The 19,396-nt window shown below is 43.9% G+C and overlaps 1 protein-coding gene across 1 annotated transcript in view; it reads right to left on the reverse strand.

The window, feature by feature from the left end:
* LOC144601114 (uncharacterized) overlaps positions 1–19,396 on the reverse strand; it is a 552,083-nt gene that overhangs the window by 162,146 nt on the left and 370,541 nt on the right. The window contains exon 7 of the mRNA XM_078413066.1: positions 16,333–17,246. Within this exon, the coding sequence (XP_078269192.1) occupies positions 16,333–17,246 (914 nt within the window). The remainder of the gene's footprint in view (positions 1–16,332; positions 17,247–19,396) is intronic.

Below are 19,396 nucleotides of genomic sequence, written 5' to 3' on the forward strand. Positions count from 1 at the left end.
ATCAGAAACTCAACCGGATCAGCTACGTAAACACAGTAGCTATAAGAGTTGGTCAGAGACTGGGTATTATATAGCGACTGACTCACCTGCTCACATCCCAACATCTTTTCATCATCTACAAGGTGCAAGTCAGGAGCACAATGGAATACTCTCCACGCCTGAGTTAGTGTTCTATGTGTATTCCCTATACAATTGGAGTTGGTCATCTTTACCCTTTCTTTGCAAATCCACCTGGCAACATATAATTTGCCTTCCAAATTTCTTGCTGCATCTGCGTGTCATGTACAAGGACATCTAGATCACTTTGAACACAAACATTTGCTAATCGCTCACCACTCAAAGATACTCAGCATTCTTGTCTTTGCAATTAAAGAGGATAACCTCCTATTGTGCCACACTCTATTTCATCTTTTAGATTTCAGAGTTTAGAGATGAAGCTTGGAAACAGTCCCTTGAGCCCACTAAGTCCGCACCGGCCAGCAATCACATCATACACTATACACAGTGGACAAATTACAATTTTTACTGAAGCCAATTAACCTGCAAACTTGTATGTCTTTGGAGTGTGGTAGGATACCAGAGCAACTGGAGAAAACCCACGCGGTCACAGAGAGAACATACAAATTCCATACAGACCAGCACCTGTAGTAGGGATCGAACCTGGGTTTCCTGCACTGTACAGGCAACAACTCCACCGCTGTGCCACCGCTGCGCCAGATATCTAGGTTCGATCGAGACCTCGGGCGTTGTCTATGTGGAGTTTTGCTCTGGGTGCTCTGGGTTCCTCCCACAACCTAAAACCTTGCAGTTTGCAGATTAATTGGCCTCGTAAATTGCCCTTCGTGTATAGGGAGTGGATGTGAAAGTGGAACAACATGGAACTAGTGTGGACAGGTGATTTTGTGGGCGACATAGGGCCTGTTTCTATGCTGCATCTCTAAACTCCAAAGTAAGGGAAAAGAATTTCTCTGCCAGTTTCCTGAGATGTCTATTGACTCATTTCAAGTGATATCCTTTCCAACCCTCTCATGCCTGATTTGCTTTGATCCATGATTGAACAGAGTACTTGACTCTATCTGATCTGACTTTTGTCATCCTGTGGTCATTGAGACATGACTGTGTGTTTGTGTATGTGTACATTTAGAGGGTAGACTTCAGGAATTTTTTCTCCACATTAGAGATAGAAATTTTATAGAACATGTTATGGTAAGGGGGAAAAGCTTTCAAGGGGATGCGAGTGGGACCTCGCTCACCCAGAGAGTTGCAAGTATCTAGAATGCACCGATTGAGAGGCTGGTTGAAGCTGGTTTACTGTCAGCCAGTTTCAAAATGTTTTTTTGCGAACCTCAGCTTTTTATCGCAGCTGAAAACGATCCAAGGTCACAATGTTTATCACAAAACAATACTTTCAAGCAGAGTTAAATGACTGTTTAAACATTTGACCAACGATCTTCGCCCACCCACTTCATATGATCAGAAGAAACAATACTGTCCACATTTACTTTATTGAGACTAAGAAAAAATAGTAATAGCCATAATACATTGTAAGGAGATTACTCAGCGACTAGTACAGACAAATATTTTAAAAGTAAAAAAATTAGAAGACAGCAGGAACATTAGGAGTTACAGAGATGAAAATATAGACTTCACTCTTCAGGCTCAGTTCAAGAACGATCCTAGTGCTTTCTTTCTGTGAGAGAAGATTTGTTGGTCTGCAACACATTGATATGATTTTATAATTTGCAAGTTGCATTTACTTGCATTTGCGACTCTTTGTAAAATTATAATCTGTTAGAATTTATTCTTCAAAATAAAAAAACAAAATAAAATCGTGGTTAAACCGTGAGCTGGAAGTATCTCCTCCAATGCTTCTGGAAATATTGACAGCTGAGCCTGTTTGGGAAAAACAAATTAGTCTTTGAAATATAGGTTAACATGATATACCCTCACTAAAATGAGGGTACCTCAATAATTACCTTAAAATAAGATTGAAAGTCTTCACTTATGTTTAGTACACTAGATCGGGACCACTCAATATCATCACATGGGTATTTTCGATCAAATCCTGGGGCAGAGCTGCTAATTAAGTGAGAGTTTCTGCCCCATGGGCCATTCGCAGGATGGAAACGTCAAAGACTAAAAGGCATAGCTTTAAGGTCAGAAGAACAAAGTTTCAAGGAGATGTGCAGGGCAAGTTTTTTTACAAAGAGAATGGTGGGTGTCTGGAACATGCTGCCAGGACTCGCGGTGTAGATACAACAGCGGCATTTAAGAGGCTTTTGGATAGGCACATGGTTATACAGGAAATTAAGGGATATATGCAGGCAGTAACAATTAGCTTAACTCGGCATCATGTTTAGCACAAACATTCTGGGGTGAAGAGCCTGTTTCCATGCTCTACTATTCTATGTTCGATAGCTTTGTTGTTTTCATCTATTTCATCTTTCAAAATCTAAAATTGCCAGCTTGTTAAACCCAAAGCATCTTCTCAGGAATAACTCAGGTATAATAGGGGGTTAGGAGGGAGAGATAGATCAGTCATGATTGAATGGCGGTGTAGACTTGATGGGCTGAATGGCCTAATTCTACTCCTATCACTATGGCCTTTTGACCTTATAGTGGCATTGAGTTTATTTTACCTCTGCCAGAAAAATGTCCAAATACTCTGCTCCCACTATCCTTGGAGAAAGAGTACCAAAGATTTATAAATCTCAGAAAATAAAACCGTCTCACCTTTATTTTTTCTTACTTGTAAACAATGACAACCTTGTTGCAGATTTGCCCAGAAGATGAAATAGCCTCTGCATATCAAGCCTGCTAGCAGCCAGCAGGATATGAGATGATTTAACCGAATCACCTCCCTCTGTTCTAAGTATCAGCAGAGACAAGCCCAGGCAGCTCAGGTCATGGTTCGAGGTTGAGGATAGTTCACTACTCTTCTGATCTCAAACTGAAAATACTTCACAACTGCAATGGCGGAGCAGGTACCCAGAAATCCTTGCGCATTGGAGTACAGCCTATCAGTTAAAGTGTGATCACAGGAATCCAGAGCGCCGGGTTCCAGGCATGTGAAGTAAAGGAGTGGAGGCAGCGTGGCGAGTAAGTGGGAGATTCGGGATCTGGTAGGAGAATGGTGGGCGCACGGGAGGAATACAGTTCGTGGGTGGGTGGGCTGGAAGGCTGTCAGGAGAGGGAAAACTCTGATCTAAAACCTCCAATGCCTTATCCAGTCATGGAAAAGACTCCAGGAGTAAACCTCAAGAAAAATCCGGAGTCGGAGTCCCGAAGGCAGTTCGTTGTTGTCTACAACCTCGTTCTAACAGCTCCTGCGACGGCGCTGGTGCCAAACTGTAACGGCTCGGCTGTTCCTTTGGATCGCTCAGCGACATGGAGAGGGGGGACATGCTGCATGGGCAACAGCCTTTCTTTCACATGACATCGCCCAGGCTTGCTTGCATCCGACTGGAAGGCTGTTTAAATATCTGCGATTTTCTAACCAAATCAGCTAATACTTTACATAAATACAATCAAGCCAAACTCAAGTACAATAGGTAGAGTAGAGGGAAAGATAGAGGGTGCAGAAAAGTGTTCTCAGCATTGAAGTGCATCAATTCCATAGACAAAGTCTAATGTCCGCAATGGGATAGAGATGAATCGGCAGTACGATAGCTTATGGAAGGACCATTCCGAAGCCTGATAATAGAGGGGAAGAAGCTGTTCCTGAATCTGGTGGTGTGTGCCCTCGAGCTTCTGTATCTTTATGGAAACATGCCCTTTGGCTCACTGAGTCACGTTGACGATCGATCACCATTCACACTAGTTCTACGTTATTCCCATTTGCTCATTCACCCCCGACACATTAGGGGTACTATACAGAGGCCAATCAACCTACAAGTCCGCACGTCTTTGGGATGTTGGAGGAAACCGACGCACCCGGAGGGCAACCTGTGCAGTCACAGGGAGAACGTGCAAGCCCCACATAGACACACTCGAGGTTAGGATCAAACCCAGGTCTTTGGTAAGGCAGCAACTCCACCAGTTGCTCCATTTGGCAGCCCTCGAAGTTGATACATGGAGAATTTTTTTATTTTCGTTGGCAAGTTATCAGAATCTGGTTACATAAGTGGTGAAACTGGAGTGAATACTAGCTCAGAAATGTGGAAATCAGAGTAAATTAGTGTAATGTTGGAAAAGTGCTTTGAAATTAGGAAGTTGTTAAGAACAAGTTACAGGACCATCCAATGACCATAAGACATCGGAGCAGAATAAGGCCTTGCAGCCCATTGTCTGCTCCACCATTCAATCATGGTTGATCTATTATTTTCCCTCTCAACCCCATTCTCCTACTTTCTCCCGTAACCATTGATGGTCTTACTTACCAGGAATTTATCAATCTCTGCTTAAAAAATACCCAGTGATTTGGCCTCCACAGCCATATGTGACAATGAATTCCACAGACTCACCACCCTCTGGATAAAGAAATTCCTCATCGTATCCATTCTAATTGGGTCTCCTTTTGTCCTGTATCATTCTTTGTTTGATCTTGCAGCCCAAGAAGGACTGCAACAGCTGGGAGGTTGCACACCATCACCTTCACGAAAGATGGATGATGCCTGAAAAAAATGAATGAATTAAAAAAAACATTATTCCACACCTTGTAAGGAGACTGCGTATGGGGTTATTATAGAAACAAGAGATCAAGAACAGGGAAAGAACAGTCCTTGCATTGACTGCATGGGGTTTGGGGTGGTTGGTGCATTGGACTGTATGTAACATGGCTTGTAAATTGAATTAATTGCTGCAAATTTCTGTCCGGCAGTCTGTTTTTATGTCCCCAATCTGCATATTATTTGGATTTCTGAACCTGAAGGGAATTCTTTGTGCACAGGGTGTTGGAAGAAGAGAATTAACAAAGGGGAAACTTAAAATCCCTCCATTTCATTGGCAACTGAGTATCATCATGTTGCAGAGGGAGAAAGCATTTCAAATATCAGCGTGACCGAAAAAGCATTGAGACACAGCCAACCACACAAGTGTGTTGGTCGGCCAATGCAGAGACAAGTGAAAGATCTGTAACGGCTGTATAACCTGATAAAACATTGTCCCATTTCATTGTGGGGAGAGACAGTGGATGTATTTGTGTGTGGAAAGGTCTACAGCTTTTCATCCAACCTGGAGAAACATAGGTACACTTACAGCAGGGAGAAGCCATGGAAATGTGGGGGCTGTGGCAAGGGATACCATTCCCCATCTCAGGTGGAGATGTAACGGTGAGTTCACACTGGGGAGTGGCCTTTCACCTGCTCAGTGTGGGGAATGGATTCACTGTCATTCTGCCTGCTGTTGCACCAGCAGCTTCACACCAATGAGAAACCTTTCGGTTGCTCTCACTGTGGGAAGAAGTTCCTGTCTTCATCCAACCTCATTGAGCACTAGCAAGTTCACACCGGGCAGAGGCCATTCACCTGCCCCGACTGTGAGAAAGGGTTCACTTGCTCGTCGCATCTCACTGATCACAAGATCACTACGGTTCAGAGGTAGACTTGGAGGAATACACATCCACTGTGCTCTCCTACATCAACTGCTGTGTGGAGAATGTCACGGAGGACAAGGAAATAAAGATGTTCCCAAACCGGAAACCCTGGATGAATAAGGGAGTACAGAACCTGCTGAGGGCAAGCAACAATGCCTTTAAATCTGGTGACACTCCAGCATACAGTGTTGCCAGATCAAACCTGAACAGAGGTATTAAAAGGGCCAAAGACACCCACAGACAACGGGTGGAAGACCACTTCAACACCATGGACACCAGAAACATGTGGCAGGGTGTCAGGGACATCACTGGCTACAAAAGCAGCCCTGCCTGCCCCCACAGCGATATGACACTGATCAACGAGCTAAACACCTTTTTTGCCCGCTTCGAAACTGGCAACACCACCTTGAGTGGAAGAACCCCAGCCGAGGCGGAGGGACTGGTCTTGCAACTGAGCACACAGGAGGTACAACGCGCTCTGCAAAGAGTCAACCCACGCAAGGCTGCAGGCCCGGATGGAGTTCAAGGAAGGGTACTGAAGGACTGTGCTGAACAGCTGGCTGAGGTATTCACCAGGATCTTTAACCTGTCACTATCTCTGGCTACGGTTCCCAAGTGCCTGAAGTCGGCTATCATAGTGCCGGTGCCGAAAAAAGCAAAGATCACCAACCTGAACGACTACCGCCCGGTTGCCCTAATGCCGATAGTCATGAAATGCTTTGAAAGGCTGGTCCTCTCACACATCAAATCCAGCATCCCTGACTCACTGGACCCACATCAATTTGCATACAGGGCAAATAGATCCACAGAGGACGCCATCTCTCTGGCTCTTCACACTGTCCTGACTCACCTGGAGAGACAGGGCACGTACGTGAGGATGCTATTCATTGACTATAGCTCTGCCTTCAACACGGTCATCCCCACCAAGCTCATCACCAAACTCCACCAGCCAGGCCTCAGCTCGTCATTATGCGACTGGATCCTGGACTTCCTGCTGGAGCGACCGCAGGCAGTGAGAATGGGCCCGCACCTGTCCTCCACTATCACCCTGAGTACTGGCACTCCATAGGGCTGTGTTCTGAGCCCCATGCTCTACTCCCTCTTCACACACGACTGTGTTCCTGCATTCGACACCAACACCATTGTCAAGTTTGCAGATGACACAACGGTGATTGGGCTTATCACCAACGGTGATGAAACAAAATACAGAGCGGAGGTGCAGAACCTGGCGGACTGGTGCTCTGATAACAACCTGTCCCTAAATACCACCAAGACCAAGGGTCTGATCATCAACTTCCGTAGGTCACATAACGGGGAATACGCCCCGATCTTTATCAACGGGGACAGTGTGGAGAGAGTGTCTAGCTTCAAGTTTCTGGGCACTCACATTTCGGAGGACCTAACATGGTCCAATAACACTGCTGCGCTGGTCAAGAAGGCACAGCAACGACTGTTCTACCTAAGAACACTGAAAAAGTTTGGTCTACCCCAATAGCTGCTGACGACCTTCTACCGCTGCACCATAGAGAGCATCCTAACGCATGGCATCCCTGTGTGGTACCTCAGCTACACGGAGGCAGAAAGGAAAGCTCTTCAGCGGGTAGTCCATAGAGCTCAGAGGACCATCGGAACACAGCTACCAGACTTGGAGGGCATCTACAACAAACGGTGCCTCAGAAAAGCCACCAGCATCCACAAAGACTCTTCACACCCCTGCAACAGTCTGTTCAAACTCCTTCCATCGGGCAGACGATACAAGGCCTTCTACGCCCGCACCTCCAGACTCAGGAACAGCTTCATCCCCAGGGCCATAGCTGCTATGAACCGGTCCTGCTGAGCCGGATGGTCACATCGCACAGTGATCCGGCACAAATCTACTTGCACTTTATTCTGTCTTAAAACTGTTACAATTTGTTTCGTTGGGTTGTTGTTGTTTAAATTAATTAAATTATTGCATCGTATGGAAGGCGCATTCCCAATCTCGTTGTACCCCTGTACAATGACAATAAAGATATATTGTATTGTATTGTATTGTAATCTATCCTCTCACATTTACATCCCCTGATTCTCCTGTCACCCATCTACATACTTGGGAAGGTAACGGTGGCCAATTACCTGAACAAGCAAATCCTTGAAATGAGGGGGAAAACTAGAACTAGGCTGCAAGGAGAACGTGCAAACGTGGAAAAGACAGGATCCAGAGGTCAGTACTTAACTAGGGTTTCCAGAGCCGAGCCAGGTACACTACCTATGTTGAATAAGTAATCTCACTGACATACTAAATTCTGAAGAGGTTTGACGAGTGTGCAAGGATAAGTTTTCCCTGGTTGGAGGTGTAACGAAATATGAGCAAGCTTGGGATTTGGATCAATAATGGAGGAAGAACACTCAAACGATATTAGATTAATAACACAAAAACATTTATTAAAACCAAATAACCCAACAACAAAATAAACACCGAGTCTCCTACGTCTTTCAACTGCAAAAGCTCATTCAAAAGTTAATTGCAATAGGTTGTTGGGGACCTTCCAAAGGTGCTTGGCCTGAAGATTTTCAAAGTATCTTGAAGTCTGTGGGTCTTGGCGTCATTGCAGAATCACGGCCCGAGGCGTAAAACTATAAGTCCACGATTCTACCCTAATCTACAAACAGTTAAGTAAGTTTTGGGAACTAGCTGTTCTTCTCAGTGAGCCAAATTATTTTTTCTAGCATCTAATGGTTTTACTAAGCAAGCTTATGTAATTTACATGTGGGGTAGTTACCAGATAACTCAATTTCAACTGAAAAGCCTGTTTAATCCTCACGTGAGAGGGAATCAATTTTTAAAAGAAGGGACTGTTCATTCAAGATTGAGATAAATTAATTCTTCACCCAGATGGCAATCTCTGAAAGCGATGGCACAGTGGCAGAGTTGCTGCCTTAAAGCACCTGAGACCGAGGTTCTCTCGCGACTATGGGTGCTGTTTATACGGAGTTTGTACGTTCTCCCTGTGACTGCGTGGGTTTTCTTCCACACTCCAAAGACATGCAGGCTTGTAGGTTAATTGACTGGTAAAAAATTGTAAATTATCCCGAGGTGTACGGGGTGATCGCTGGTCAGCATGGGCTTGGTGGGCCAAAGGACCTGTTTCTGTGCAGTATCTTTAAAGTCTAAAGTAAAGTTGTTGAGTATATTTGAGAGGAGAATATGAGAGTGATGATATGGGAATCAAGGAATTTAAGGGGTGGTACAGTGAAATGGCACTAAGGTTTAGATCAGCCCCGATGTTGTTATAGGGGGTACAATGGCCGACTCCAGCTTCCAAATATACATTGCCTGAGAACTGGACTTACCGAAAGCTGACTGGTTTGGGACTGCATTTCCTTTGCAATACAGTGAAGGATAATATCCCAGTTGCCTTTCCAATTTTCTTTCCATATTCACATACTAACTTCACGTTTCTCATGTGAAGGCACCCAGACCTCTTGGAACACAGACATTTAATATGTTTATCCTATTGTTTTACTTCGTTGTTCTACTTTTCTACTCTTCCTGCCATAACGTCGAACCTCACATTTCCAAATATTCAGCTCCACTGGCCATCGCTTTACCATTTTATTTAACCCACTTGTATCCCTTTGTATCTATGTGACCTCCTCACACACCTATCTTTGCACTGTGAGCAAACGTCGATGCAAAACACTCATCCAGCTGTGTTGACAAGGTTGACTTTTAAAATGACACAAATATCCTATGATGCTACTGTGCCCAATTTGATTACTAAGCTTACTTCTGCAGTCCTTACCAGACATCTGTTGATAATTCTAACACAGTACTACAAAACCTTGCAAATTTCACAGACTACTTTCAGTACATTTTGTTGAGCATAAAACAAATCAAGACTTTAACATTAAAGTGCAATGCTGAAAAAACATAATACTAAAATACAAACATCAGTAATTACCCTGCAACGAAATGGACATATGGACATGGCATTCAATAATGCCATTGATAGATATTAAACATTTTTAAACAACATAAATAGAGTTATTTCGTACATCGGGTACAGTAGAGTAATCTCATCACTCCTCAATTTTTAAAATGTTATCGTAGTTCTACAACATATTCTGTCACACATGCACATCACCTTTCTTTTGATTCTTTTGCTGACACCAGGAACTATTTACATTAATGAATTAAATAGTTGGCATGTCTTTGGGATGTGGGAGGAAACATGAGCACCTGGGGAAAATCCTTCTTCCATATTGGTGGGTGGGTCTGGTGTAACTCAACAGCAAAGAGCAAAAGCCACATATTTCTGCATATCTGTGTCCCTCGATATGCACATCGGTCTGTCTATCTGAAAGTTGTTCTAGCCACTCACTTCCAAGTTCAGAGTTTAGTTTAGTTCAGAGATACAGCACATAATCAGGCCATTCAGCCCACCGAGTCTGTGCCGACCAGCAATCCCCATACACTAGCATTATCCTTCCACTAGGGACAACTTACAATTTTACCAAAGCCAATTAACCTACAAACCTGTACGTCTTTGGATTGTGGTAGGAAACTGGAGCATCCAGGAAAAACCTACGCGATCATGGGGAGAACGTACAAACTCTGTACCCAGAGCACCAGTAGTCAGGACTGTTCCCAGATGTCTGAAGGCAGCAACTCTACCGCTGTGCCACTGTGCAACCCCAGCAAGGCAGACAGATGGCTCCATTGCAGTTGCACTATTATGTTCTGATTAAAAATTGTGAAAGTGAAACAATAAGTTTAAGATTTCCGTTAAAACCTGATGTGATTACCCTCTGAAGAGTTACCCCCTGGGCGGCAGTGATAACAGTACTAGTTTAAGGGAAACAGTAATAAATGACAAGTTGAAATAAATATGTTGTGGCATTATTCAATTAACGCGGGGGATTCCAAAGGTATTGGTTAACTATATAATAGGTATGAGCCACTTGTTTTGTGAAGTGTAGCAAGTCCCAGTGAGATGTCAGCTCACCACGAAGTAGGCAATGGTAACTTTCCTGAATTCCTTCCTCCATTTTCCTGTGTTACGGCTATTACTGTGACATTCCATGTATGCTCTGCAATGAAGTCTGATGCAAAATATCCGTCAACTCATCTGCCATCTTCTTCCCTATATTCACTTTGTGCACAACCACGTTAACTTTGTTAACCATTTTCTTTTACAAATATATACAAACTCTTGCCCTGTTTTTACTGTTCAAAGTAGCCTCCTCTGGTACACTATCTTTTTACCTTATTGCTAATTTTTTGCTGATTTAGTAATATTCCGCCCCATCTTTTGACCTTTGTACACTCATGTTTCCTCTTCAAGTTTGATACTGTCTTTCAGATTTCTAGTTAACCATAGATGGTGAATCTTCCTCTTGGAACGTATCTATTCTGTATATTCTGGAAGATCCCTTTAAATGCTTGCCATTGCATCTTCACTGACTGATTCCTTAATCTAAATTCCTAGTTCTCTTCAGCTAGGTAAGATTTAATGCCACCACAATTGCCCTTATTTAAGTTTAAAATACTGGTCTTAGGTCAAGTCTTCTATGTTTCTCGCTGTAGGTGAAATTCAACCACGTCATGATGCAGCACTGATATGAATTAACTATGATGTGTTAGTTAATTCATCTTGTTGCAGAATGCTAGGCCCAGTGTAACTTACTCTCTGATTCCAGAGTTCATTATTCTAAGAAACCATCCAAAAATCGCAATGACAAAACTCAAATTACAATTCTCCACGATTTTCAATGTATCTTTTAGATAAGGATGTTTCCTGCTGTGGGTATGGGCTGTCGCCCCATGAAGTGATTTCTCGTCTTTGTTATTTCTCAACTTCACCCAAATCAATTCTGCATCCAGGTTTGCTGAACTTTGGTTACCCCCTCCTCCATTGTCCTTAGACCATTGTTAATTAACAGAACCACTTCTCTTTCTTCTCCCAGCTTCTGCTCTTAACCATTATGCATCCTTCAGTTCTTAGCCATGACTCTGTAAAACACAAAGTGCTGGTGTAACTCAGCGGTCAGTTAGCATCTCTGGAGGGAATGGACAAGCGATGTTTCAGATTGGGACCCTTCATCAGACTGATGCTACCTGATCCTGAGTTATTATTCCAGCGCTTTGTGTTTTAATTGAGATTCTAGCATCTGCAGTTCCTTGTCTCTCTAATGGCTGCCAGATGATACTTCTTCATTCATACTTATGCTGTTGTCTGTTTTGAGTCCTTCATGTACTCAAATATGGAGCCTATAGTTTTGCACTTTTAATATATCTATGTAATCACTTGTCTTGCCCACTGGTTTAACTTTAGATTTGGACTCTTTATCCCTTCACATCAGTATGTTTGCGATTCCAGTAATGATGCCTTGTGCTCATTGTCTTGCCTCACTCTGCCTTTTGACTTTCCATATTTTACTAATTTCCGCTATTGGTTTTAAATGCTCTCTCCTTCCCTGGTTCTGCAGCTCGCTTGAAAACCAATCCCAGCTGAGTTCAGCTGCAGACTATCCACCTGCTCTCCCCAGTACTGGTGTCAGTGTTCCACAAATCAGACTCCACCTTTTACAATCCCACAGCTACACATTCATTTCTCTGATCTTATGCGTACAATGTCAATGTAGAATTAAAGAACGTTTCCTTCTGCTTCTTATTTTTGTCGCCAGAACCAACACTGACTAATACAAAACCTCTTTCTCTGCCCAGCCTCTGCACTGACCTTTGGACTTTGCTGCAGTTAAGAGCATTAATCTCCCTCACTGCACTCTTCCCCCACCATTCTTGCTTGTTCCCCTCCCTTGACTCGAATGGTTTATTTTACTGAGTGCAACAGGAAGCTATTAAATGATTGAGATGACTTCTACTGCTCCCTCCAATAATCTATTGTCCACTGTGGCATTAGAATGGAGTCTATTTTCGACACATTGTTATGCTTTTAATTTAATCAAATTAATCGGTAGATAGTAGCTCAGGACCACTCTCTAGTTGATGATAGGACTATTCAGTTATCAGGTAACTGAACCATCCTATCAACAACTAGAGAGCAGTCCTGAGCTACTGTCTATTTCACTGGAGACATTCGGACTATCTTGAATCTGACTGTATTAATCTGCACTAAACATTATTCCCTTTATCATATATCTGTACACTGTGCATAGCTCGACGTAATCAAGTATAGTCTTTCCGCTGTCTGGTTAGCATGCAACAAAAGCTTTTCACAGTACCATGGTGCACATGAAAATAAACAAGGAAAAAAAAACAGAGAATGGAGGAATATGGATCATTGCATGCATTCTTGTATATCTTGGCATCATGTTTAGGATAGAAATTGTGGACCAAATGGTCGGCTCCTGTGCTATATTTTGCTATGTGCTAATCTTTGGGGATTTTTTAAAATGAGAAAATGAAGCTAACTGTTTGTTACCATTTAAGAAGTGATCAGATTAAAAAGGGGCTCCAATATTGATTCAATCATTGTGACATCAGTTAAAAGAGCTGAAGTTGGAAACCCCAAGTCAGCAAGCTTGCATTCTCATACAACAAAAAATTGCAATTTAGTTTAGAGAAACAGCGTGGAAATAGGCCCTTCGGCCCACCGACTCTGCACTGACCAGCGATGCCCACACATTAACACTGCCCTACACACACTAGGGACAATTTAACACTTTTTATACCAAGCCAATTAACCTACAAACCTGTACATCTTTGGAGTGTGGGAGGAAACCAAAGATCTCGCAGAAAACCCATGCAAGTCACAGGGAGAACATACAAACTCCGGACAGACAAGCATCTCTTGTCAGGATCGAACTCGGGTCTCTACTGCTGTAAGGCAGTAGCTCTACCGCTATGCCACCGTGTCGCCCTTCTTTATCCAGAATGCTTGACGTTGTTTCAAATCTCTGTTTTTAACCAATGATATTGCTGGCTACAGAAACAAGGTCGATGGACATTTCTTTCCACTTCCTAACACTTTTGCAGTCCATCAGGGGCATGTAGCATGGAACATAGAACAGTACAGCACAGGAGCAGGCCCATCAGCCACAATGTCTGTGCCAAACATAATGCCCCAAGAAAAGATCTTATTTGCTTGCACGTGATCCATACCCTTTCATTCCCTAACTATCCATGTGCCAATCCAAAAGCCTCTTCAACATCATGCATTCCAGGCACCCACCAACCTCTGTGTAAAATATTTGCCCCGCACATCTCCTTTAAATTTTGCCGCACTCACCTGAAAGCTACGCCTTTTTGTGTTTAATATTTCCATCTTGGGAAAAAGGTTCTGACTGTGTACCCTATCTATGCCTCTTAAAATTTGATATATTTCTATCGTGTCTCCCCTCAAAGTCCGGTATTCCAGAGAAAGGAGTCCGTCTGTTCAACTTCTCCTAATAGCTGATTGCATGGCACAGTGGCACTACCGGTAGACCTGCTGCCTCCCTGCACCAGATATCGTGATTTGATCCTGACATTGGGTGCTGTCTTTGTGGAGTTTCCATTTTTTTCCTTGTGATCCCCATGGCTTTCGTCCTGGTGCACCCGTTTCCTCCCACATCCCATAGACGTGCGGATTTGTAGGTTAAATAGCCTTTGTAAATTACCCTGTTGTGAGAAGTGGATGAGAAAGTGGGATAACTTAGCTGAGTTACTCCAGCTTTTTGTGTCTATCTTTGATTTAACTCAGCATCTGCAGTTCCTTCCTCCACAGAAAGTGGGATAACATAGAATTAGTGTGTTGTTGAATTGCTGGTCGGTTTGGACTCAGCGGGGGAAGGGTTGGTTTCCTTGCTGTATCTTTCAATCAAAATTAACCCTTTAATCCAGACATCATTCTGATAAACCTTCACTGCACCCTATCATTAGCCTCCATATCCCTCTTGTAGAGGGATTGTGACCAGAATTTCACACAATATTTCAAATGTGACCTAAGCAGTCTGATAAAGTTGCATCATGCCTTCCTGACCTTCATACACAATGCTTCGACCAGTGAAGGCAAATATACCATACACCGATGAGCCAAAATATTATGGCCACTGACAGGTGAAGTGAATAACATTGATTATCTTGTCACAATGGCATCTGTCAATGGATGGGATATATTAGGCAGCAAGTGAACAGTCAGTACTTGAAGTTGATGTGTTGGATGCAGGATAAATGGGCAGGAGTAAAGACCTGAGTGACTTTGACAAGGGCCAAAATTGTTATGGCCAGACGACTGGGTCAGAGCATCTCTGAAACGGCAAGGCTTGTGGGGTCAGCAGTGGTGAGTACCTACCGACAGTGGTCCGAGGAGGGACAAACCACAAACCGCCTACAAGGTGTTGGGTGCCCAAGGCTCATCGATGCACAAGGGCAACGAAGGTTATCCTTTGTGGTCAGAACCAATAGAAGGTCTACTGTGGACCAAGTCACAGAAAATTTTAATGGTGGTCACTGGAGGAATATGTCACGCTACACAGTGCATCAAACCCTTCTGCGTATGGGGCTGTGTAGCAGCAGACTGGTCAGAGTGCCCATGATGACATAATGTTTTGGCTCATCAGTGTATGTCTTCGTTACCACTCTATCTACCTGAAGGGAACTTACGGACTTGGAGCCCTCCACAAAACATCTGGATAACTCGGCAAGCCCCTCCCAAACTGATAACTTCTACCACCAAGTTGCAGGAACAAGGGGGAGTTTCACATGCAGGTCCTACAAGTTGTACACAATCCTGACTTGGAAGCACATCACTTTTCCTTCATAGTTTCTCGGTCTAATTTCTGGAATTTTCTACACAATAGGTATTGCAGAAGGACTGGATCATTTCAAGAAGATGTCTGACCACCACCTTCTCAAGTGTAACTTGGGGCCAGATAATAAATGCTACCCACGTCCCCAAAAAATGTATAATGTATCTATAGTTACTGACATCTCACCCTCGTGTGTGAAATAAAATGTTTCCAGAGTCTCCAATGGCCATCATTTCCTTTGTACCATAAAGCAACCACACACAAGCTCAGAGAGATTAAACACAACCTATCACAGTAAGGGATTCCCGGACCAGATGACAAGGGAAACATTTGGATATTCAACAATTCTATTTCTTTCTGGAAGATTCTAGAGGCATCATTGTTTCTAAACTGCTTGTCGGTAGAATTCAGTACAGTAGAAACAAGGAACTATAGATGCTGGTTTTACCAGACACAAAGTGCTGGAGTAATTCAGTGGGTCAGGCAGCATCCCTGGAGAACATGGATAGGTGATGTTTCGGGTCTGGACCCTTCACCAGACTGAAGAGGAGTCCTGACCTGAAAAGTCAGCTTTACATGTTCTACAGGGATGCTGCCTGACCCGCTGGTACTCCAGCATTATGTGTGCTTTAGAATTGCAGTACTGATGAATCAATACTTTCTTATGAAATAGAAACCAACCACGCACGCTCAGAGATTAAATATAACCTATGCAAGAATGAGGTATGTGCATCAAATGGGAAACGCTAATTGGTAGAACCTTACAAACACAATGCATTGATAATATGTAGAAACAAAGAACTGTAGATTCTGGTTTATACCAAAGACACAAAGAGCTGGTGTAACTCAGCGGGTCAGACAGCATCTCTGGAGAAAAAGGAGGGTGATGTTTCGGGTCGGGACACTTCTTCAGACCATGCATGACTAAGCCTGACAAAATAGGCAAAACAAGATATCATTCACAACAATGACATAAATGAGCACCCAGACTCTCAAGTTGGAGGGCATTTAGTCCTGGGTGTGAATAACAGCAGCAATACAAAACAATACAACTCGGCAGTCACTTGTGAACCTGCTGGTGTCGCAGTAGGCTGGACGACTGAGTGAATCCCTTCCCACACACGGGGCAGGTGAACGGCCTCTCCCCAGTGTGAGTGAGCTGGTGCCTCAGCAGGTACGACGACAGGGTGAACCTCTTGCCACACTCGGAGCAGGTGAACGGCCTCTCACCCGTGTGAACCCGCTGGTGCCTGATGAGGTTGGTGGAGCATCGGAACTTTTTCCCACAGTGAGTGCAGTTGAATGGTTTCTCCCCAGTGTGAACACGTTGGTGTCTCAGCAGGTCACCCGACACAGTAAATCCCTTCCCACACTGGGAGCAGGTGAACCGCCTCTCCCCGTTGTGAGTGCGCTGGTGTTTCAGTAGTTCCTGCTTACTCTTGAAGCCCCTCACGCATTCAAAGCAGGTATAAGGTTTCTCATCAGTGTGAACTAGTTGGTGGGCCGTAAGGTTGGACGACTGGGTGAACCCCTTCCCGCACAGCGTGCAGGTGAATGGCCTCTCTCCGGTGTGAGTCTTTTGGTGTTTTAGCAGGTGACTTCTCTTTTTGAAGCTCTTTTTGCAGTCTGAACATTTGAAAGGTCTTTGATCAGTGTGCACCAGTTGGTGCGCGGTGAGGTTGGAGGCACAAGTGAACCCCTTCCCACACACAGAGCAGGCGAAGGGCCTCTCCTCACTGTGCACATGCTGGTGTTTCAGCAGATGAGCCCTGCTTTTGAAGCTCTTCTTGCAGTCAGAGCATTTGATGGGTTTCTGATCAGTGTGGACAAGTTGGTGTGCGATGAGGTGGGTTGACTGAGTAAATCCTTTCCCGCACATGGAGCACGTGTATGGCTTCTCTCCGGTGTGAACTCGCTGGTGTCTCAGCAGGGTGTACGAACGGGTGAACCCCTTCCCACACACTGAACATTTGTACGTCTTTTTGCCCATCAGAATGGAGCTTTCTGCTTCCATTTTCAAATGCCGACGAGCTTTGGGTTTGGGTTTGGATCAACTGAAGGATTTGTTCAGCTCTTGACCTGATGTTTGGGTTTGCAAATTTTCTTTCTGCAAAATGTTTCAAATGTATAAAACAGCAGGGAAAAATAGACGTGCGAGAAACGTGTTCAACAGAGGTGGGTTGCAATACAGAACTTTATGAATCTGCTGGGTTGTGCAGCTGGTGGAGAAATTTTCCAACTCAACTGGTGCACTGATCTCCTTCGGGAAAGGGGGCCATCAGCTAATCTGGGTCGACACAAAGCTCTAGGCTATCTGGCAGGAACGAGGAAATGAATTGGGCTCAGTGGAGGAGAGGGCAGCAAAAAGGGGGAGTAAGAGGGACTTAATACATCTACAAAATAGTTTTTCAGAGGAACCTCCAGCCCTGTAGACTTCAGCTGGAAACACAAAGGACCTAGATGTGTGAAGATATTAATGCTTCCAAACGTTCTTCCAAATCCAACAGCATTCTGGCTGGTATAACTATTGCCTCGCAGCACTAGAGACCTAGCTTCATTCCTGACCTCAGGCGCTGTCTATGTAGTGTTTGTACGTTTTCTTTGTGACCTCATGAGTTTTCGCCAGGTGCTCCGATTTCCGCCCACATCCCAAAGATGTGTGGGTTTATAGGTCAATTCACACTTTGTAAAATTGCTCCTATTTTGTAGAGAGTGGATGAGCAAGTGGGATAACGTAGAACTAGAGTGAATAGGTGATCAATCGATGGCATGGGCTCAGTGGGCCGAAGGGTCTGTTTATATGCTGTATCTCAACTCTGACTTAAACATCCTGACTATCTTATTTTCTTGATTTATGATCGGGAACAACAAAGTGAGAGTTCTTTCACCAGCAGATCAGTCAGCGATAGAAAGGTCACCCAACCTTTCCAAGGCCTCTTGGCAACAGCATTACTGCAGGACCTGTAGGTGATACCCACATCTCCCACTGCAATACAAAAGTCCCATCGCCACACAGAGTACAACAGATGATGAATGCAGCTCATTGCCGCCAGTTCATCAGCAAGTGGGATGGACGACAAATGCCAGCCTTGCCACCAACTCACATATCCTGTGAAAGAATGTAAAGGACAAGTTGCTCATCAGAGACTCACATGTGTTGCCCCAGCACAACGCTCTCTTCGCCTTTAGCCTTCGACCTCTCTTCCTTTTCGTTCTAGGCCAATTAATCCATACTTGCCAACATTATGTTGCCAGGTCAGGTTCAGGGGTTCTGAGGAAGTAAAGAAATAGGAATGATTTCCTTAAGCTGGAAAGAGTGCAGAGAAGATTTACAAGGATGTTGCCAAGACTTGAGGGGCTGAACAGTCAGGTGAGGTTGGGAAGGCTAGGACTATATTCCTTGGAGCACGGGAGGCTGACAGGTGATATTGTAGAGGTGTATAAGATCATGCGCGGAATAAATAGGGTGAATAAACTTTTACCCATATAGGGGAATCACTCTGAAGAAGGATCTCGACCCAAAATGTCACCCATTCCTTCTCTCCAGAGATGCTGCCTGTCCTGCTGAATTACTCCAGCATTTTGTGTCTATCTAGGAGAATCAATAACCAGGGGATATAGGTTCAAGGTGAGAAAAAAAGATTTAATACAAATCTGAGGGGCAATTTTTTCACCCGGAGGGTGGTGGGTATATGGAATGAGCTGACAGAGGATATAATTGAGGCAGGTACTATAACCGTATTTAAAAGCCACTTGAACAGTTACATAGATAGGGAAAGTTTTAGAGGGAAGATGTAGAAATAAGGAACAGCAGATGCTTTTTTTTTCCAAAAAAAATGCTGGAGTAACTCCCTCTAAAAGTAATAGTATAGGGATCAAGAGACTTGGGGAAAAGGTACTGAAGCTGTGATCATGTTGACTGTTGCAGCAAGTCTGAAGGTTGAATGGCCTATTCCTGCTCCTATTTTCTCCAAGATAGAAATATCAGGATTTGGCATGAGCCAATGCAAACCCTCCAAGTAGCTCTATGAGGGATTGATTCATCACAACGGTGGCTTACTTCTGAAGAGAAATTGGAGAAGCTAGAATTATTCAAGGAGGAAAAAGTGATGTTACGAGATGACATAC

This window comes from Rhinoraja longicauda, chromosome 16 (assembly GCF_053455715.1).
Source record: "Rhinoraja longicauda isolate Sanriku21f chromosome 16, sRhiLon1.1, whole genome shotgun sequence".
NCBI classification, from domain to species: Eukaryota; Metazoa; Chordata; class Chondrichthyes; order Rajiformes; family Arhynchobatidae; genus Rhinoraja; species Rhinoraja longicauda.